This window comes from Pongo pygmaeus, chromosome 15 (assembly GCF_028885625.2).
Source record: "Pongo pygmaeus isolate AG05252 chromosome 15, NHGRI_mPonPyg2-v2.0_pri, whole genome shotgun sequence".
Classification (NCBI taxonomy): Eukaryota; Metazoa; Chordata; class Mammalia; order Primates; family Hominidae; genus Pongo; species Pongo pygmaeus.
This window is the reverse complement of record NC_072388.2, coordinates 101,503,106-101,525,587: the sequence shown is the minus strand read 5'-3', so window position 1 is coordinate 101,525,587 and position 22,482 is coordinate 101,503,106. Positions and strand designations below refer to the sequence as shown.

The 22,482-nt window shown below is 46.9% G+C and overlaps 1 protein-coding gene across 2 annotated transcripts in view; it reads right to left on the bottom strand.

Moving 5' to 3' along the window:
* The window catches only part of TECPR2 (tectonin beta-propeller repeat containing 2), a 141,444-nt gene that overhangs the window by 61,890 nt on the left and 57,072 nt on the right, over window positions 1-22,482 (bottom strand). The window contains exons 6-11 of one of the 2 annotated variants that reach the window (XM_054449317.2): window positions 17,863-18,175; window positions 13,994-14,126; window positions 9,804-10,136; window positions 6,711-7,687; window positions 3,705-3,888; window positions 1,316-1,489 (exon numbers count right to left, since the gene is read on the bottom strand). In XM_054449317.2, the coding sequence (XP_054305292.2) occupies window positions 1,316-1,489; window positions 3,705-3,888; window positions 6,711-7,687; window positions 9,804-10,136; window positions 13,994-14,126; window positions 17,863-18,175 (2,114 nt within the window). The remainder of the gene's footprint in view (window positions 1-1,315; window positions 1,490-3,704; window positions 3,889-6,710; window positions 7,688-9,803; window positions 10,137-13,993; window positions 14,127-17,862; window positions 18,176-22,482) is intronic. The other variant, XM_063652074.1, reaches the window with a different exon arrangement.

The following is a 22,482-nucleotide window of genomic DNA, read 5'->3' as shown; positions in this document are numbered from 1 at the left end:
CAACGTGGCCTCTGGACAACCAACGATAACTCCTGCCCCACAGTCCTTCCAGATACTGATAAATCACATTGCTGGTGGAAGATCCTTCCCCATCCTGCTGATAGTAAACACTGACTGTCATTACAGCTTATTTTTAATAAGCAAGTCCCACTGTGCCCTTCCATCAGCTAAAAACTTCCCTGAGGGCAGCTTCCTGTGACTTGCTGAACTGCTATTTTTGTTTTGTCTTGTTTTGAGACAGAGTCTCGCTCTGTCACCAGGCTGGAGTGCAGTGGTGCGATCTCAGCTCACTGCAAGCTCTGCCTCCCAGGTTCAAGTGATTCTTGTGTCTCAGCTTCCCACGTAACTTGGATTACAGGCATGCGCCACCACACCCAGCTAATTTTTTGTATTTTTTTTTTTTTTTAAGTAGAGACGGAGTTTCACCATGTTGGCCAGGCTGGTCTTGAACTCCTGACTTCAGATGATCTGCTTGTCGAGGCCTCCCAAAGTGTTGGGATTACAGGCATGAGCCACCACACCCAGCCTGAACTGCTATTTAGAGCAAATTATGGCCTGGTGTGGTGGCTCACACCTGTAATCCCAGCACTTTGGGAGGCTCAGGTGGGCAGATCACTTGAGGTCAGAAATTCAAGACCAGCCTGGCCGATATGGTGAAACTCCATCTCTACTAAAAATACAAAAAAATTAGCCGGGCGTGGTGTGGGCATCTGTAATTCCAGCCTGTAATCAGGAAGCTGAGGCAGGAGGATCACTTGAACCCAGGAGGCAGAGGTTGCAGTCAGTCAAGATGGCACCACTGCACTCTAGCCTGGGCAAGAGAGCGAGATTCCGTCTCAAAATAAAAAAGAGCAAATTATTTATTCTCGTTTTTTCCTGGCCTACAGGTAAATAAGTATATAGGAGCCGGGCTTTGAAATGGCCAAAAAAAAAACATGCAGCCACTTAAACTTTAGCTTAAAGGGGGAAATGAATTTTATGTCCTTCCTCTGTATTCTTTCCTCTTAAGATCTGACATTGTAGGATACGTGATATGCGGTGGTTGGCCATAGGAGAATAAGATTCTGTTTCTGTATCTCACCATATAATCCTATTCATTTTTGCCCTAAATTTGTCCCGGGTTGAGTTTGTGTCAATGCAGGAAACTGCTAATACATGCCAAATGGCAAATACTCTCTTCCCAGAAGCATCTTAATTCGAATGGATTTAGCCTCTTAATCATAGTGATTGTGGTAAGCATGTTAGTAGCAAAGCAGGGTGCAGCAGAGGCAGTGACGGCAGAGCTGGCAGGCCCCTGAGCGCAGCCCGCGGTTACCTGTCTGCAAGTACAGGTCCCCACTGGTCCTGATGATCCAGGCCGTGTCATCGCTCAGGGCCACAAACACTGCCTGGGGCAGGGCTTCGTACCAGTGCCGCTTCCCCTTGATGGTGACTTTCCCACAAGCAAAAGCCCGGTTAGATTTCTGTTCAATCTTCCACAGAAGGGCTCCTATGGAAATAAAAATTCTATTCATTGTCCAATAAATACTAGAATATATTTCTACACGAAAGTCTTCATGCTGGGCATTGAGAGGAGAAAGATTTCTAAAACACATCCTGTTCTGTCCCCCCAAGTGGGGAAAGAGGCCACCAGACCCAGGTTTGGGCCCTTGGCCACCACCCAGCAGCGGCTATGCAGCTTCAGGCTCCATGTCACCGCCCGTCTCCAAGCTTCACTTTCCTCCTGGGCAGTGGGGATCATCTCCACCTTACAGGGCTGCTCTAAAGACTGCAGGTGGGGGCAGGTCAACCACATGGCCACAGAGCTGGGCACATGACAGGCACTCCTCACACAGGAGGAGAAACACTGATGACATTATTAGGTTTGATAAGTCTCCAAATAAACATCCTGAGCACAACTAGTGCCCTAGGAGAGGCTGAAAAAGTCCTTTAGGGATTCAAAGAGGAGGATCAGTTCTGGATGAGCTGAATGGAAAAGATGCACAGAAGGAACACACTTGCACTGAGTTGGCCCGTTTTCACTGTGAAGGAGACTCTGATGAAGAGACGGAGGAAGAGAGAGGAGAGGGAAGACAGGATAGCGCTGCAGCTGGAGGCCTGGTGCAGGCCAACGCAGGCAAGACGAGGGGCCACCAGTGATCACCGAGTGCCAGCTGGGCTGGACTAGAGGGCCTGTCAGGTTTCTCTGCCTGTGGTACCCCTGGCACAAGGGCTCTGCTGCCCACCAAGGACATGGGCCTGGGCCCTGAAGGACACGTCAACTGAGCAGGTGAATCTCGTGGAGATGCAGAGTTCCCGCTAGCACAGTGAGGGACCAAGGGGCCTGGGAATACAAGTAACTAATGTAATCAGGAATAGAACCAAAGTTCTAAAAGGCTAAGGAGACAAACCTGAAGGTAAACAACAGCAACGAGAAATGAATTAAAATGCACAACTGTGTAATGACAGCTTGTGGAGTGGGTTGTTAGCCAGTCTCTAAAGAAAAATATTTTTCAAACAAACAGTGAAAGCAAGCAAGAAAAACAACACTGAACAAACTAATATTTTAAACAGTGACACAGACCAGGGAGAATTAAGGGAAATTCATCCGGAAACACAGTGAAGTTACAGAGGACAGACAGGTCCCAAGCCACCAACTCAGCTTTGGCTTCATCTGACTTCTATTCCAATGTCCTGACAGTAAACCAGGCTGCTTCAAGGCAAAAGCGTCCCCACTAGCATAGGTGCCGACGTGGCCAACACAACCTGAAGAAAAAACAAGCAAAGCTGGGCACGGTGGCTCACGCCTCTAATCCCAGCACTTTGGGAGGCCGAGGTGGGAGGATCACGAGGTCAGGAGATGGAGACCATCCTGGCTAACACAGTGAAACCCCATCTCCACCAAAAAAATACAAAAAAATTAGCCAGGCATGGTGGTGGGCGCCTGTAGTCCCAGCTACTCGGGAGGCTGGGGCAGGAGAATGGCGTGAACCCATGAGGCAGAGCTTGCAGTGAGCCAAGATCACACCACTGCACTCCAGCCTGGGTGACAGAGTGAGACTCCGTCTCAAAAAAAAAAAAAAAAAGAAAAAGAAAAAGAAAAAACAAGCAAATGATTCCATGCAGATAAGGAGATAAGGGAGGTCTTCCAGCCCAGGAGAATGTCTTTCAGGAAACACCAGCTCCAGTTCACTAACAATGGCCTAACAGCAGCATGAAGGAATGAATGGACTTTCCTTTTAGAGTCAGGGAGTAGACTGTTCACCCACAGCAGAGAGCTCATTAAAACAGAATTCCTAAAGAGGAAGCCAAATAACTGAAATACATCCAACATATCCATGGGCCCATCTTCGTTAGTTCGGTTGCTTTAAAGCAACAATGAGAAACAGAAACATATTATTTTTATAAAGAGTTTGTATATTAATATCCCTAAAAAAGTCCCTCAATTTTCAAACTTTTTGTCTAGCTTACAAAAATATGATCAGAGCTTACCATTGCAATTAATAAAGAAAACAAAAACTCAAACTGAACACCCATTTACACTATGAATTGACATCCAAAGAAGCAATTCACGTTCTTTGGAGAAAACCCCTCAAACGTTCCGGAAGAGGCAAACCTGGTGAACACAGGGCAGCGTGAGCCCAGAGCTGCTGCAGGGGAGCCCTGAACTAAGATGTCTGCACCCCGGGGCGGGGAGCGGGAGCAGGGAGAGTGGGGAGGCGAACCTGAGGGCGAGACTGCCACCTGCTGGACAGCATCTTCAAACTTCTGCCAGCGCAGCCCGGCGCCCGGCAACGCACTGCAGAACAGGCCGCCTTTGTAGTCCAGGCACCAGATATACTTCTCGGAGACCACCAAGCTGAGGATGCCATAGCCGGGACCCGAATAGCCCATCCAGCTTTCTGCAAACTAACAAGGGCAGAGCCAGTGAGTTCTGTGGCAGAGGACACAGCCACACTTGGCTTACTGTTGTCAGTAAGAAAGGCAAGAGGATATCATTAACACGAGACAGCAAAAGGGGTCAGCAAGAAGCCAAGTCAACCCTTCTCCCAACTCCTGCTATCTGTGGACACCCCTCTACTACAAACGTTCTGAAACGTGTGCTCCTGTCTCCCTACAAAGACTCCCTGGAGTCCCTGAATGACATTTTCTCCTGTTCTAACACCTTTGCAAATGTAACGCTTAGAGCATCACATCACGTTACGAAGGAGCTGCTATTATTCTGCAGGCATACCTCACCTTACACAAAGAGCCAGGTTCTTCAACATTTGGATGCTAGTCCATTTTTTGTAGTCTAATCATTACAGAGGCACTGGATATATGGCACTACCACTGTCTTTTTTTTTTTTTTCCACCATATTTTCTTTCTTTCTTTTTTTTCCTTTTTGAGACAGAGTCTCGCTCTGTCGCCCAGGCTGGAGTACAGGGGCGCAATCTCGGCTCACTGCAACCTCCGCCTCCTGGGTTCAAGCAATTTGCAATTCTCCTGCCTCAGGCTCCTGAGTACTTGGGATTACAGGCGTCTGCCACCACACCTGGCTAATTTTTGTATTTTTAGTAGAGACGGGGTTTCGCCATGTTGGCCAGGCTGGTCTCGAACTCCTGACCTCAGGTGATTCGCCCACCTTGGCCTCCCAAAGTGCTGGGATTACAGGCATGAGCCACTGCGCCCGACCTTGCTAGAATTCTTTTAAAAATCAAAGCTAAATAAAGTCTTTGTACTTTAACACTTTTCAATAAATGCAAAGAAAATAAATGTATTTGTACAGATACCCACATAGAAGTTAACTACTTCAAAGAAAATGGTGCCCAACTCTTCTCAATCCAGCCCTGCTCACCATGGCAAGTCTTACTTCCACACCCAACCTCCAAATAGAAACACACCATAAAATGTCTTGGCTTCCCAGCTACCTGGAGTGGGATGAGGAAGGGAGGAAGTTAGAGGGGTCAGGGGCTCAAAGGGCCAGGATCTCTGTCACCTAAGTAAGGGCTTTCCTAAATTTCTGGCCTAGAATTCCAATACCCCACCCCACCGACAGTCTGCCTGGCTAACGCCCAGACATTAGGGGGCCATGCTGCTTGCGCTTCCCGCAGCCCTGCACTTTGCTCAGTACCCTCACCTGAGTCCCACTCAACTGCGAGGATGTGAACATATACCTGGCTCCCCCTCAAGACTCTGAGGCTCAGGAAGGTGGAATCCACAACTAGCTGCCATTTGCACTGTGGTCCCCAGCACAATCACAGAAGCTGACAGTCAAGGCCACTCAAGAACCACTGTGTTGAAAAGATAAATGCCGGATGACTGAATAAAAGGCCACCCTTGGCCAGGCACAGCAGCTCACACCTGTAATCCCAGCACTTTGGGAGGCCGAGGCAGGCAGATTGCTTGAGCTCAGGAGTTCGAGACCAGCTTGGGCAATATGGCAAAACCCCTTCTCTACAAAAAATACAAAAATTAGCTGGGCATGGTGGCACGTGCCTGTAGTCCCAGTGACTCAGGAAGCTGAGGCAGGTGGATCACTTGAGCCTGGGGAGGTCGAGGCAGCAATGAGCCATGATTGCGCCACTGCACTCCATCCTGGGTGACAGAGTGAGACCCTGTCTCAAAAAAAAAAAAAAAAAAAAAAGAAAAAGAAAAAAAAAGCCAGCCTTATGGCATTTTGTCTCAAAACAAGTAAGCAGCATGTTTCACTTCTGAGGCATGACAGCACAGAGGGCAAGCAAAGGGGTCCTGGGGCCCACCCTTCACTTGCTATGTGACCTTGTGCAAGCTGTCTAGCTGTTCTATGCTTCCATTTTCTCCTGTGTAAAATGGGGACAAGGTGAGTGCCTATTTTATAGTTCGTGTTCAGAGAAATAAAAGAGTTAAACCTGTAAAGTGCTTCGTGGGATACCTGCACATGGTGAGCACTGACCAAGCGTCACACTGCTAGCACTGAGAGAAGCCAGTGTACACTGTGGAAAGCACACGTGGCTGTAAGTGCGCAGCCATAATTCATACCTCACATCGACAGTCAGTAGGAGACACGGCAATACGCAGTTTTGAAACAAATATATCTAGTAATAATTACTTGCTAAGGGAAGTAGGCACTTTTAAAAAAATCACTTTTAATATAAAATGCTCAAGGACAGTTAAAAGTCATCTCCTAGTTACATGTGCTGGGTGGACCTACAAAGACTGGTTACTCCAAACTGGTTCCTGTACAGCTTGCAGGGGAGCCTTGGAGCCACTGTTTGGAGGTTGAGGAGACAGCAGTTCTGGAAATGGCCTCGTGCTCTTGCAGATGGTTCCTTGGAGGGGTCTGAGGAGGAGGACAGGAGACTCCCGGCCTCCAAACTGCTCAGAGCTTTCTCTACTCCACGGGTGGACAGTCCTCTGCCCACTGGTTTTCTGAGATGGCCCCAGGCCAATTCAGCCCTGCCCTACGATGGCTAACAGTAAAGTGCCTACACCAGCCTGCACTTGTGGGGTCAGAGGAAACAGAAAGACGCTACCTTGGTCGGGGAGGCAGGTTACTGAGCAGGGTAGAACAGGTCAGAAGTAGTTCAAGCCACTCTTAGTCCCTGTGCTGGAAATCCCCTGAAACCCAGACTTGAAAACAGAGTTGGCCTATGGATTTTGCAGTAGTAATAGAATTTCTTTCCATGAGAAGGAAAATAATCAGTCTTGACAATTATTCCCATTAAGAAAGAAGCCTTAGCTACTTTTCCCACCACCCAAGCCCACATACCTGATCTGGCTTGAGCAGCCCAGCATCCTCTGCACCCAGCCGGCTCAGGTCCTGCTGGGAGTGACTAGGTCCGAGCTCTGTCACACTTGTCTCCGAGGATGAAGAAGGAAGCCCGTGGGCATAGATGTCCTCCTCATCGCTGGACGTCAACGTCTGATCCCGTGGAGGCTGCTCAAGCCAGGGCTTGTGAGTGCTGGCCGCCAAAGCAGAGACCGGAGTCAGCTGTCCTCCCACACTCCCCAAGACACGTTCAGAGATGGGTATTTCTTTCTGACCTGTGTCATCATCAGTGACAGCATGCCAGAGATTTGTGCTGAGGTGGCCAGAGGCCTCCATGCTAGTTAGGACGTCCTGCTCTTGGCTGGGCTCCACGGGGCTGCCTTCTTCAGCTCTGGTCCCAGGCAGCCACTGCTCAGCACTTGGGGCCCAGCTGAGGCTGCAAGGCACAGTGAGTGAGTTCAGGAGGGGGACTTCACAAAAAGTGCTTTGGGGGCCAATGGGTTGGACGTCTTCCCCATCATGCACCCCAGGAGAGCTGTCCTGTTCTTGGAAGGGTAACTGTGTGCTATTTGGTCCATCGTCTGCAGGACACGGCTTATCTTCGAGTCCTGTGACATCACTGCCTCCCACATCTTCCCTCACTCCATTGAGGAGCTCCTGCCCATGTGCATGGTGACAGTGTGGCATTTCAGTTCTAATGTCATCTTCCTCAGCCAGAGAATCAGGCACTGATCCTGGCACCTCCAGGACATTAAACGTTTCGGGGTCAGTATTTTCCTGCGGGACACCGTTCACTTCACCACTGAAGCCACTTTCCTGGTCTGGAGACTCTGCACTTAACTGATCCACGCTGCTGCCCAGGACACTTGAGGTCATCGACAGCAAGTCTGTGTTCAAGGACTGGGGACTGTCCCCAGGAAATTCGGAGCAGGGTGTCGATTCCAGGGAGCTGTGACAGGTGCTCCTGCTTCCACCTTCTAATTCAGAATAAGAACATTCAAAATAAGGCACGGTTCTATATGATTAGTAAGAGACTAACTCGCACACATATTTTTGGCTCAAGAAAAAATATTTTAAATAAAGGATATTTGGTGAATGAAGAATAAACCTCGTAAGTACAAATAATCCCAACAAAGAGATGCTTTCTATGCATGCAAGTACTGAACAAATCCATGGGTTTGAGGCCTCATTCAAGAAATGCCAGCTAAGAAAAAACGGGACAAACTGAGATGTTCACCTGGGTCACAAACCAATTCTTTATAATTATTAAAATGCTTAGAAATCTAATAACATTTCCTTCAATGTTGCAGTCATCTTAGCTAGAGAGGATTAATAGGAACCAAGGAGTAAAAGGTTTAAAAAATTCAGTGTTACACAGCCATAACAAAGAATGAAATCCAGGCCGCGCATGGTGGTTCACGCTTGTAGGCCATCCTAGCACTTTGGGAGGCCAAGGTGGTGGGCAACCTTAGGTCAGGAGTTCAAGACCAGCCTGTCCAACATGGTAAACCCCCGCCTCTACTAAAAATACAAAAACTTAGCTGGGCGTGGTAGTGGGCACCTGTAATCCCAGCTACTTGGGAGGCTGAGGCAGGAGAATTGCTTGAACTTGGGAGGCGGAGGTTGCAGTGAGCCAAGATCGCACCATTGCACTCTAGCCTGGGTGACAACAGTGAAAATGTCTCCAATAAATAAATAAATAAAAATAAAGACTGAAATCTTGTCCTTTACAGCAACATGGATGGAACCGCTGGCCGTAATCCTAAGCAAATTAATGCAGCAGGAACAGAAAACCAACAGCATGTTCTGACTTGTAAGTGGGAGCCAAACATTGAGCACGCATGGACATAAACATGGGAAGGACAGACACTGTGGACTCCCAGAGTGAGAGAGGAGGAGGCACGGGTCAAAAATCACCTACTGCATACTGTGCTCACTACCTGGGTGCTGTATACCCGTGTAACAAACCTGCACATGGACCCCCTGTATTCAAAATAAAAGTTGAAAAAAAAAAGAAAAAAATTCAATGTTAAATCCCATATTTGGTATCATATTCAATACTAAACATAAAATGTCCCAAGTATTTACCAGCATAGATCTTCCGGTTTCCATGACTTTCCACCCAGGCTCACAGAATCTCTGGTTTAATCAATGGTATACATGGATAAACCAACACTTTTTTTTTTTGTTTTTTGAGACGGAGTCTCGCTCTGTTGCGAGGCTGGAGTGCGGTGGCGCAACCTCAGCTCACTGCATCCTCTGCCTCCCGGGTTCAAGTGATTCTCCTGCCTCAGCCTCCCGAGTGGCTCAGATTACAGGCACATGCCACCAAGCCCAGCTAATTTATGTGTTTTTAGTAGAGACGGGGTTTCACCATGTTGGCCAGGATGGTCTCAATCTCTTGACCTCGTGATCTGCCCGCCTCGGCCTCCCAAAGTGTTAGGATTACAAGCGTGAGCCACTGCGCCCGGCCCCGACATTTTAATTTAAATACTGAAAACTATGCCAGGCGCGGTGGCTCACGCTGTAATCCCAGCACTGTGGGAGGCTGAGGCGGGCGGATCACCTGAGTTTGGGAGTTCGAGACCAGCCTGACCAACATGGAGAAACCCCCGTATCCACTAAAAATACAAAATTCGCTGGGCATGGTGGTGCACGCCTGTAATCCCAGCTACTCGGGAGGCTGAGGCAGGAGAATCGTTTGAACTCAGGAGGCGAGGTTGCAGTGAGCCAAGATTGCGCCATTGCACTCCAGCCTGGGCGACGAGCGAAACTCTGTCGCAAAAAATAAATAATAAAAATACATAAACAAATAAATATTGAAAAGTACAAAACCGAGACCCTTTAAGCAGGGTGGTGAGTACACAGGTGTTCTGTCATCATTTAGACCTTACTGTGTGTGTGTGTGTGTGTGTGTGTGTGTATTTTCCGTTAATGTGAAGTATTTTGCAGTAAAAGTCCTTTGGGGAAGAAATGTATGTGTTCTCTGCTTTTGGACGTATGGACCATTGCTCACTCAGTGAGCAGTAGCACTCCCAGAGAATCTGGAAAGACTGTAACTCCAGGTGGGTGTGTGCCAGCTACAGAGGGTACCTGTCTTCTTCTTCTTCTTCTTCCTTTTCACTTTGATAGGCTTCACGACAAGCTCCTGGTCAAAGTCCTCTGAGCTGATGGCGTTGAATCTCTGTGACGGGGGCTGGCTGCCCTTGCCCAGCTCAGGGGTGGCCTGGAGCCCGGGGGGCAGGAGCCCGGAGCCGCTGTCGGTGGAGTTGAGTGAGCTGCTCCTGCTCCTTGGCTCACTGGCCACGGAGCTGGCCATAGAAGAGCCTCTGAGCCTCGTCTCAGAAACTGTGGCCCCTGGCAGCTTCTCTGCTTGCTGCACGTGGACACGCTCTGAGCATCCAGACATCTCCAGACCATCTCTCACTAAGAAAGAAGAGTCTGATTTTACCACTGGTGATCCAAGAGAGAGCTGATGTGCACTTATCCAGGTTTGCTAGCCGTAAATACTAGTTGTCACAGAGGCACCAGCCAGCTAAAGAACTGAATGATTCTAAATTCATAGAAACCAGCAAAACTAGGCTGGGCGCGGTGGCTCACACCTGTAATCCCAGCACTTTCGGAGGCTGAGGCGGGTGGATCACAAGGTCAGGAGATCGAGACCATCCTGGCTAACACAGTGAAACCCCGTCTCTACTAAAAATACAAAAAATTAGCCAGGCATGGTGACGGGCACCGGTGGTCCCAGCCACTCGGGAGGCTGAGGCAGGAGAATGAAGTGAACCTGGGAGGCAAAGCTTGCAGTGAGCCGAGATTGCGCCACTGCACTCCAGCCTGGGCAACAGAGTGAGACTCCATCTCAAAAAAAAAAAAAAAAAAAAAAAAAAAATCCAGCAAAACTAAAAGAATCACACAAAAGAGTCTAAGAAATAGTTTTTGTTCTTCAAGAAGCTCATATATTAAAATCAGTAAAATAATTTGCCATAGCTGTCTTTTTATATTTATTTATTTATTTATTTATTTATTTATTTTTGAGATGGAGTCTCGCTCTGTCACCCAGGCTGGAGTGCAGTGGCGCAATCTCGGCTCACTACAAGCTCCACCTCCTGGGCTCACGCCATTCTCCTGCCTCAGCCTCCCGAGTAGCTAGGACTACAGGCGCCCGCCACCACGCCTGGCTAATTTCTTGTATTTTTAGTAGAGACGGGGTTTCACCGTGTCTGCCAGGATGGTCTCAATCTCCTGACCTTGTGATCTGCTGGCCTCAGCCTCCCAAAGTGCTGGGATTACAGGCGTGAGCCACCGTGCCTGGCCGTATAGCTGTCTTTTTAAAGCAACTCAATAGTAAGGAAAGGTTGGGTGCGGTGGTTCACACCTATAATCTCAGCACTTTGGGAGGCCGAGGTGGGGAGATCACTTGAGCTCAGGAGTTCGAGACCAGCCTGGGCAACATGGCGAAAACCCATCTCTACCACAATACAAAATTTAGCAGGGTGTGGTGGTGCACGCCCATAGTCCCAGCTACTTGGGAGGCTGAGGTGGGAGAATCATTTGAGCCTGGGAGGTGGAGGTTGCAATGAGCTGAGATCATGCCACTGCACTCCAGCCTGCACGACAGAGTGAAACCTGTCTCAAAAAAAAAAAAAAAAAAGTAAAAAAATACTAAGAATACAGCATTTCTCGCTTCAATTTACAAATTATTTATAAATGAGAGATGCCTGTGTATAACAAAACAGCTTAGTTATACTTCATACTAAGACTCTGCCTTGAATATACTTTAAGATTACTCAAAGAGCATTTGAAAAATACATGTGTACCTGTAATTAAGTTTCCTGGAAGAGGGAAAGGTAATTTTCCATTAGAACAAACTCAAGACAGAGAAGTCCATTACCACACAGCATCAAGGCCAGTAGACCGCAGAGTGAGAGCAGGCATGTGAGTCCCTGTCTCCTGTCCCCAAGACCAAGGGCCAGTGAGCTTCCCACTGCAGTGGACTCATCTTTGCTGCAACACGACACCACAGGGCACCAGGCCAGAGCAGTTCCAGCTACAGTACCCTCAACACAAGACCACAGCCCACTTTGATCCATTCGCCATCCTCTCTTTATCGGGGATCCTCCGTGTGCCAGACACAGGGCTAGCTGCTGGGACATGGCAGTCCATAAGACACAGGAATTCCTGCCCTTGAAGCACCCACATTCTATTGAGGGCATGTGTTAGGGGCAGACTGTAGGCAATGAAGTGTACACTGGAGACTGGAGGGGAGGACTCTGCTCTGAAGCGACTTGCTGAAGATTACATAAGTTAATGGCAGATCTTGCCTAGAGCTCCCTGTCCAATAGGCAGCCACCAGCTACTTGTAACTACTGAAATTCAAATTGATCAAAATTGAACAAAATTTAGGCTGGGCGCGATGGCTCATGCCTGCAATCCCATTACTTTGGGAGGCTAAGGTGGGAGGACTGCCTGAGCTCAGGAGTTCGAGACCAGCCTGGGCAACATGATGCATGGTGAAACCCCCTTTCTACTAAAATACAAAAAATTAGCCTGGTGTGGTGGTATGCACCTGTAATCCCAGCTATTCGGGAGGCTAAGGCAGGAGAATCGTTTGAACCCAGGAGGTGGAGGTTGCAGTGACCAGAGATTGCACCACTGCACTCTAGCCTGGGATACAGAGCAAGACTCTGTCTCAAAAAAAAAAAAAAAAAAAAAATTAAACAAAATGTAAAATTCATCCCTCAGCTGCACTTGCTATATTGCAAGTACTCAGCAGCCACACATGGACAGGGACTGCCTACCAGATAGGGCAGATGAGAGCAGAAAGCTCTATGGGCAGCAGAGGTCCAGAGCTTAGCCTGGTGGCTCCAAGTCACCACCCTTCCTGAAAGCCATGCTGCCCCTTTGATGACACTGTCTGAGGGGCCCCCAGCTCATAAACTCAAGAGTCAGAGCTTATTCACTTCTTATACAAATTATGTTTTGGAATATTCACCCCAATTTGCCCTCTCTGACATCAGAGGTAATGGTAGTGAGGAGGAGGGTGATGGGGCCCACATGGCTGTTGTTGCCACTATTAGGAACAAGTTCCCTGAGGAACCCAAATATATAAAGTACGTGGATGTCCGCAAGAGGACACATATTAGGATTCTTTGCTCATTAAAATTTGGGCTTGTATGAATTACCAAAAAATATCAAAAGCACAGAGAAAAATAAATCCTACAAGGAAGAACTGAGTTAAGGGTAAACGGTATGTCCCAGATGACAGATTTAAATATTCTAAAACTTTATGCAAATCTATGTCTTTTGGAGCATTAATTCCACATACTGCCTCAGACGGAGAGCAGGGATCAGTAAAGTGGTTTCTGATTTTTCCTTCCTCCTTTCTCAATCTTCCCATCTTCCACAACCATGAAAGCAACTCCACTAAATGTGAGACTATCTGATGTAAGCCTTAAAGTAGGTGACTTTCAAGAAATGTACTGTAAACACTATTTTAACAATCAGAGGAGCGGCCGGGCATAGTGGCTCACGCCTTTAATCCCAGTACTTTGGGAGGCGGAGGCAGGCGGAGGCAGGCGAATCGCCTGAGGTTGGGAGTTTGAGACCTGCCTGACCAACATGGAGAAACCCTGTCTCTACTAAAAATACAAAATTAGCCTGGCGTAGTGGCGCATGCCTGTAATCCCAGCTACTCGGGAGGCTGAAGCAGGAGAATAGCTTGAACCTGGGAGGCAGAGGTTGCGGTGAGCTGAGATCGCACCATTGCACTCTAGCCTGGGCAACAAGAGCGAAACTCCATCTCAAAAAAAAAAAAAAAGAATCAGAGGAAACCCTCCAAATCCTCCATGTTCAAATAAAGTTGCAATAGTTTAGCAAAATAATGGTAAGTTTTTGGTTTTGTTTTTGATATGGGGTCTCACTCTGTCATCCAGGCTGGAGTGCAGTGGTGCAATCTTAGTTTACAGCAACCTCTGCCTCCCAGGCTCAAGCGATCCTCCCACCTCAGCCTCCTGAGTACTTGAGACCACAGGTGCACGCCACCACGCCTGGCTAGTTTTTGTATTTTTGGTAGAGACAGGGTTTTACCATGTTGCCCAGGCTGGTCTTAAACTCCTGAGCTTAAGTGATCCACCCACCTAGGCCTCCCAAAGTGCTGGGATTACAGGCGTGAGCCACCGTGCCTGGCCCAATGGTAAGTTTGATCAATTATTAACTGCAATTACAAACAACAGAGTATAGTACTTCCCATCATATACATGGTACATTTTATAATAAATACAAACCTATTGATGTTAATCCTTCAGGCCTGCTTGAAATTCTTATAATGTTCCTATCTCCTTTCAAGAAAAATATTTCATTTTCTGTGCACGAAACAGACACAATATCGCCGGATCCTTCCAAACCAGCAATTGTGGCCTGTCAAAAAAAAAAAAAAAAAAAAAATCAGAAAACTAAACTATGGTAACAGCTCAAAGCATAAAAATGCATGTGTGAGAGTCCAAATCAGTCAAATGATAACTGCACTTTACTATGGCAACTTTCTGAAAATTCCAATTCAATCCAAAGTTAGGTAACATCTGACAGATTGGTAAGCAGGATCTGAGGGGTCCCCTGGCAGGGTGGGGCCTCAGTCATCTCCGACCCACGTGCCACCCTGCCCTCGTCCCTGCTGCAGGTGCACCGGCCCTCCCAGCCCAGTCCCAGCCCTGTTCCTCCAAGGTGCATGCATGTGCTTCTCTTTCTGCTCGAATTCCTTTCCTATCCATGTTTGCTGGGGGAGTTCCAGTTCTCTCCAGATGCCACCTCTGTGAGAAGCAGCCTCTGACAAGCTCGTCCTCCACTGCAACGCCCAGGGCTCTCAGGGCTCGCAGCACCTCATCCAAACCTCTGCTTGGCGCCCCACTCCTGGGCTGAAATAACGTGCAGACACGTCTAGTCCCCCTACTGTGTGCATTCCTGCAGGAGAGGCCAGTATGCACTGCAACTCATGGGTTTTGAATGAATACATGAAGGGAGGGGAGGTTCCTCCAGCATTATCTGAAAGCGGATGGCAACAAAACACAGGACATCCCGAGCCCACATTGACTTAAAGCAAGTCTTTGCTTTACTGTCGACAGTGCAAATAAGAGACTAGTCTGTTGTAGAAGGAGAGTCTATGTTTTTGGCTAATTTTAAATAACTGATGGACAGCTGCAAACATAACAATTGTTTCTGAAAGCTGCCAGTCATGCTGCCACTGGGTGGTCCAGACTCTGAGGGTGACTGTGACATCTGTCCCAGATGGTCCCCCGTCTCCATTTCTCTGCTTATAAAATGAAGTTAATTATACCTACTGGGTAAAGCATCGGGTAAATGCTCAGATGAAAGAACCAATGCGCAGTTACAAAGCATCTTGATGCTACTAATTAATAAGCGCACATAAGTTCAAAAGGTATCCAGAGAAAGAAGTTCTCTGTAACTGAGGAAAGGGTGCAAAAATACCTTTCAGGATATCCCTTATAAAATGAACAAACTCAAAGCACCTTGGTGATTCCCCTAAGTCGATGCTTCTTCCACTCCACCCCATTTTACAGGAAAAGAAACCAGGCTCAGGCCGATAAGAGACTCTTGGTTAAAGGCAGAACCAGGCTAGAAGAGTTGAGTGTAGTTCTGCCCCCGCACCCCGGGCCAGTTTTCTTTCTGCCAAACCAGTGTTACCAGGCACGGCTGATAATAATTCAGAAGAATTCAATGAGGAGAAGATGAACTTCATGTTCTGCTGACACACACCAAAGAAGAAAACCCTTTCTTTTCTTTTTTTTTTTTTCAAATTAAGTCTTGCTCTGTCACCCAGGCTGGAATGCAGTAGCGTGATCTTGGTTCACTGCAACCTCCGCCTCCCAAGTTCAAGCAATTCTCCTGCCTCAGCCTCCCGAGTAGCCAGGACTACAGGCGCATGCCATCATGCCTGGCTAATTTTTGTATTTTTAGTAGAGATGGAGTTTCACCATGTTGGCCAGGCTGGTCTTGAACTCCTGACCTCAGGTGATCCACCTACCTCAGCCTCCCAAAGTGCTGGGATTACAGGCGTGAGCCACTGCGCCTGGCCGAAAACCATTTATTTTCTATAGTGAGGCTCTGCTTATAAGAGGAAAGGATGCCTGTCAGAGGCCTGCTGAGCTCAGAATGGAAGAATGTGAACAGGACAGGGCCTGGTCTAGAGTCTGCGGGTGAGGAGTTGGGAGGGTGAGGCAGGGAGATTATTTTAAAAAGAGCAAAAGCTCTGCTCTTAAAACAAGGAGAAACTGAAACTAAACAGCTTTGTTTAAAGTTTCTAAATCTGTCTCTAATGATAATCTGTTATCATCTTGGTTTAAGCAGAAATTGTTTCCTACCATGAGTTTAATGATGTTGGAAATTTGCCCAAGATATGTTGCTAAGTAAAGAAAACTGAAAATAAAAAACAAAAAACAAAAAAACCAAGTGGCGGCCAGGCGCGGTGGCTCACGCCTGTAATCCCAGCACTTTGGGAGGCCGAGGCGGGTGGATCACGAGGTCAGGAGATCGAGACCATCCTGGCTAACATGGCGAAACACAGTCTGTACTAAAAATACAAAAAATTAGCCGGGTGTGGTGGCGGGTGACTGTACTCCCAGCTACTCGGGAGGCTGAGGCAGGAGAATGGCGTGAACCCGGAAGGCGGAGTTTGCAGTTAGCCGAGATCGCGCCACTGCACTCCAGCTTGGGCGACAGAGCCAGACTCCGTCTCAAAAACAAAATCAAAATCAAAATCAAAAACAAGACAAAACAAAAACCCAAGTGGCAAAATGATGTGGCTCCATTTGAGTAAGAAGACAAGGGCAAAATAAGAGGAAAGAAAGCACGCTGAGGGAAGGGCCCCTCCTCAGGAACTAAAGTTCTCTGCTACTGTTTCTTTTTTTTTTTTTTTCAGATGGAGTTTTGCTCTGTAGCTCAGGCTGGAGTGCAATGGTGAAGTCTCGGCTCACTAGAATCTCTGCCTCCTGAATTCAAGCAATTCTCCTGCCTCAGCCTCCCAAGTAGCTGGGACTACAGGCGTGCGCCACCAGGCCCAGCTAATTTTTTTATTTTTAGTAGAGGCGGGGTTTCACCATGTTGTCCAGGCTGGTCTTGAACTCCTGACCTCAGGTGATCTGCCCGCTTCAGCCTCCCAAAAGTATTGGGATTACAGGCGTGAGACACCACGCCCAGCCTCTGCTACTGTTTCTGTGTATTTGAGTTGTCACTGTATGTGCTCATAGTAATTTGGTAGTCAGAAAAAACATGACCCAAATAGATTACAAAGAACAAGGCTGGGCACGGCAGTTCACGCCTGTAATCCTAGCACTTTGGGAGGCCGAGGCAGGCGGATCACCTGAGTCAGGAGTTCGAGACCAGCCTGGCCAACATGGTAAAACCTCGTCTCTACTAAAAATACAAAAAAATTAGCCAGGTGTGGTGGTGCGCACCTGTAATCCCAGCTACTTGGGAGGCCGAGGCAGGAGAATTGCTTGAACCCGGGAGGTGGAGGTTGCAGTGAGCCCAGATTGCACCACTGCACACTGCACTCCAGCCTGGGTGACTGACATACTAGCCTGTAATCCCAGCACTTTGGGAGGCCAAGGCGGGCAGATCACGAGGTCAGGAGTTCAAGACCAGCCTGACCAACATTGTGAAACCCTGTCTCTACTAAAAATACAAAAATTAGCCGGGCATGGTGGCATGCATCTGTAATCCCAGCTACTCAGGAGGCTGAGGCAGGAGAATCGCTTGAACCTGGGAGGTGGAGGTTGCAGTAAGCCGAGATCATGCCACTGCACTCCAGCCTGGGTGACAGAGCGAGACTCTTTCTCAACAACAACAACAACAACAACAACAATAACAAAAAGAACAAGTTTAATTTTGTGTTTATATACAAAAAACATACATAATTTCTCGGCAGAGAATTGGACCTAAATGTCAAAACCAAATTTTTTTTTTCAAATCTATAAAAATTACCAAACCTTCATTTATTTCCTTGACTGGCCCAAAGGAAAAAGTAAAGTGTAAATCAATACTGCTCCTGGTAGCATTCTGAGCCCTGAGCAGAACAGTTTATAGAGATACATTCTCTTGCCTACAGACACAGAAGATATGGCGGCGTCCCTTCACTTACCTGGTTGACTGTGTCTAGGAGATAGATACTATATTCATTCCAACTCAGTACCCAGCCTTCTTGAAAGAAACATGAAACAAGCCCCAGGTGCCTCTCAGGTAAGCTGCAACTTCCACTGTTGGGGGATTCCAGACGCGGGTGCAGTTCAAAAGGCTTGACTCCCCCAGCAAAAGCATCTTTTAAGATAAATGTGGCTTGAACAGTCCCGTGGACATCAGCCTTCCACAGCCGGAGCCCAGGCCGTGACGCATACAAGGTTAGATCACTTTGCTTACAGAGTCCTGGTATAAAACAAGCACCAAATTTCCCAGTACTAAAATTAGAAGAAAGAAAGAAAGAACAAAAAACAGACATGGACCGATTTAAAGTAATGCGGTTGTCAACCCTTAATATTAAGTACAACAAGAATTTTTTGGCTAAGACAATAATTGATTTTTCACCCTTTCTACTGTTTGTTTTTTGTCAGTTAAACCACACTGTCATCCCTGTACCGACAGAGGCCCTACCACACCCTCACAGGTGTGTGCCCCATTAGCACACAGGGAACCATTCACTGAGTACTCACGCAGCCTGCACTGCGTCTGGCACTTGATCCCACTCTCATGTCTAATCGTTACAACAACCATGTGTGGCAGATACAGTCATGCACCACATAACATTTTATTCAGGCTGGGTGCAATGGCTCATGCCTGCAATCTCAGCACTTTGGGAGGCCAAGGCGGCGGATCATCTGAGGTCAGGAGTTTGAGACTAGCCTGGCCAACATGGTGAAACCATGCCTCTACTAAAAATACAAAAATGAGCCAGGCATGGTGGTGCATGCCTGTAGTCCCAGCTACTCGGGAGGCTGAGGCAGGAGAATCGCTTGAACCTGGGAGGCAGAGTTTGCAGTGAGCTGAGATAGTGCCACTACTGTACTCCAACCTGGGTGACAGAGCAGGACTCTGCTTCAAAAACAACAACAACAAACCATTTTAGTCAACGATGGACTGCAAATACAACAGTGGTCCCATAAGATTATAATACCATATTTTTATGGTACCTTTTCTATGTTTAGACATACAAATACTTACCATTGTGCTACAGCTGCCTAAAGTATTCAGTACAGTCACATGTGGTACAGGTCTGTAGCCCAGGAGCAACACGCTGTACCATTTAGCCCAGGTGTGAAGTAGGCTGTACCTACACCTATGATTGTCAGTACACTCAATGCTGTTCATACAACAAAGATGTCACCTAACAATGCATTTCTCAGAATATATCCCTGTTGTTAGGTGACACATGACTGTATTACAACTCCCGTTTTGGAGGAGAGGAAACTGAGGCAGAATGTGAAGAATCCAGGTCTGCTCATCTTTTTCCCTGCTCTGATTCTGTTGCTTCTGACATCTGATTGCTGTGCTCACTCCACATCCTGAATGAATGAGCTTCACAGCAACCCATCTATATTGTTGCCTTTTCAGAATTTCTCTAAACCCATCAGAGGCACCAATGTCCCTTCCTGCCCCCAAGCTTGATATTTTTTCATTCTGAAATTATGAAATATCTAACACAAACAAAAGAATATGCTATATATAGAGTCACAGGTCACTTAGTGACGGGGATGTTTGAGAAATATGTCATTAGGCGATGTCTTCGTTGTGTGAACATCATACAGCGTACTTACACAAGCCTAGATGGCACAGCCTATGACACACCCACATAGTCTAGCCCAGGGGTGTCCAATCTTTTGGCTTCCCTGGGCCACATTGGAAGAAGAAGAATTGTCTTGGGCCACACATAAAATACACTAACGATAGCTGATGAGCTAAAAATAATAATAATAATAATAATCACCAAAAAAACCTCTTTTTTTTTGAGACAGAGTTTTGCTCTTGTTGTCCAGGCTGGAGCGCAATGGCGCAATCTGGGCTCAATGCAATGGAAACTCTGCCTCTTGGGTTCAAGTGATTCTCCTGCCTCGGCCTCCCAAGTAGCTGGGATTATAGGTGTGCACCACCATGCCCAGCTAACTGTATTTTTAGTAGAGATGGGGTTTTACCATGTTGGCCAGGCTGGTCTCGAACTCCTGACCTCAAGTGATCCACCTGCCTTGGCTTCCCAAAGTGCTGGGATTACAGGCATGAGCCACCGCGCCTGGCCAAAAAATCTCATTTTAAGAAAGTTTACAAATTTGTGTTGGGCCATGGGTTGGACAAGCTTAGTCTAGCCTATTGCCCCTGGACTGCAAACCTGTACTCCATATGACTGTACTTAACACTGTAACATAATGATGAGTGTTTGTCTATCTAAACACAGAAAACGTAATGTGTGGCACTAAGACACCAGCTGATTGGCATTTTTTCAGCTCCATTATAATCATCTGTGACCACTGTCATACATGCAGAGTCCGTCAATGACATGCAGTCCGTCAATGTTGTTATGCACAGCTGTGTATATGTACATATATCCATGCAGTTATGGACACAGTACACTGTATATCCATGCAGTTATGGACACAGTACACTGTATATCCATGCAGTTATGGATACAGTACACTGTATATCCATGCAGTTATGGTTACAGTACACTGTATATCCATGCAGTTATGGACACAGTACACTGTATATCCATGCAGTTATGAAGCCTAGCAAGGAAAGGTACACCTGGGAACCCATCCCCAAACTTAGGAAATAAATCGTCAGTCACCCAACCAATGTTCTCTTGTGCTCCCAACACTTCCTGCCCCCTTGTGCCCCGGATGGAACCACTGGACTGCATTTTGCCTTGATCATTTCCTCACTTTTTTGTTGGTTTAATCACATATCTATGTATCTCTAAAGACAATATAACTTAGTTTTGTTTATGTTTCCTTTTTATTAAAATGTATGATGCTAATTGTACTCTTTTGCTTTTTTTCACTTAACACTATGTTTCTCAGATTTATCCTTGTTGATAAAAAGAAGCTGTCGCACTAATTCGTTTCGACTGCTGAATGGTACAGTACGTCCTACTCAGCATCCACAGGTTCTTGGAAACTACAACTGTAAGCGAAATGACATAGAGCAGGTCCTCAGATAACATAATCTCCTTCAACAACACTGGTGAGTGAAAAACACTGGTTTTGTTATATGTTGTTTTGCTAAAGTCGCAGTTTCCAAGAACCTATCAATGACATTAAACGAGGACTTAATGTATTCCACAATTTATTTATTCACTTTCTTGTTGATGGATATTTCAATTATTATTTTTTAAAGCTATTTTGAGCAACTGTGCTATGAGCATTTCTGTGCATACCCCTTAGCCCACAGGTGTCAGAGTCTGTCACGGACACTCAGGATGCAGTTGGTGGGGTGTGGGGTAATCGCTGGGTTACTGAGAGCATATTCAAGTTTAGAAGACAACTTCAAGCTTTTTAAATGTGATTATACCAATCTACACTCCCACTGGCAATCTGAGTTCTCGTTATTTTTCAGGATGCTACCAGAGTTCACATGTAAGCATTTCAGTTCAGCCCTATGCCTGGCTGATTCCTTCTCCCAAATACTTCTCAGATTGTGAAAAGCAGAAACAGCACTGGTTTTAGAGCTAGCCCTGGGCTCGATGTCCAGCCCTGACACTTAGTGGGTACGTGGTATGTGCAATTATTGAACTTTTCTGGACCCGTTTCCCATTCTGTAAACCAGGCAGAGTAACTCCCATCTCAAAGGCTGAAGTGAGGAATTAATGAGATAACCTACGTGCAGCACAAAAGCAATGCTTGTGACACTAAGTCCCCATAAGTGCTCAACTGTCCTGAACGAGGCTACAGGCAGCTGACAGTTGAGAGCCACCTCCGTGCCACTGCTTCCCCACCAGACCTCGGCCAACTTGTGCTGTGCCTGTCCCCACGCTCCCTGCACACAGCAGCAGACCCAACCCCAGAGGCCGCCCCCAGGGCCCACCTACATAGGCAAACAGATAGTTATTTGTGGGGTTTCTTTGCACACCAGAATCTCACTAGGTCCCTCTGGCACCTCAGTAACTAAATCCCTTTGGATAGCGTCCAAGGAGGATATTATATATCAAATTCAGCTTTGAAACAATGATCGTTAGGACGAACCAAGGGTGTTTTGACATCGTGGATCTTTTATGGACAACTCTATAAACAGCATCGTATCTGATTACTGCCTTTGGTGGGTTTGTTCTGGAGAGGTCCTCTAAATAGAGCGACCCAGAGAAATTCCAGCAAGGGAGCCCATAACCTCTTCCTCCTGCCTTTCCTGTCAATCAGTTTCTCTTGGCGATCCAATTTTTAAATGTTTTCCTTCTATTTGTAGGACCCCTGAAAAATCTCTTGTCATGTCCATTTTGACTGGTGCATCTTATGTAACTAAAGCACTCATGTTAACAAACATTTAGTGATTCCTACATTCTGTAAGACATCGTGTTTGATGCTCTGGGTAAAATAAAAAATAAATAAGATGAGGTCCTCAGCCTGTCTCATAACACTGTGCTGACCTGTGTGAACAATCACATCAGCATCTGGAAGCGCCATCTGAGGCTCAAAGAGCTCAGATCAAGGTGGTGCATCTGAGTGGGCGTGAGAAGGCGAGATCCTGAACCCCAGGCGGACTCTTCCCCTGGAGGAAGGGAAAGGAG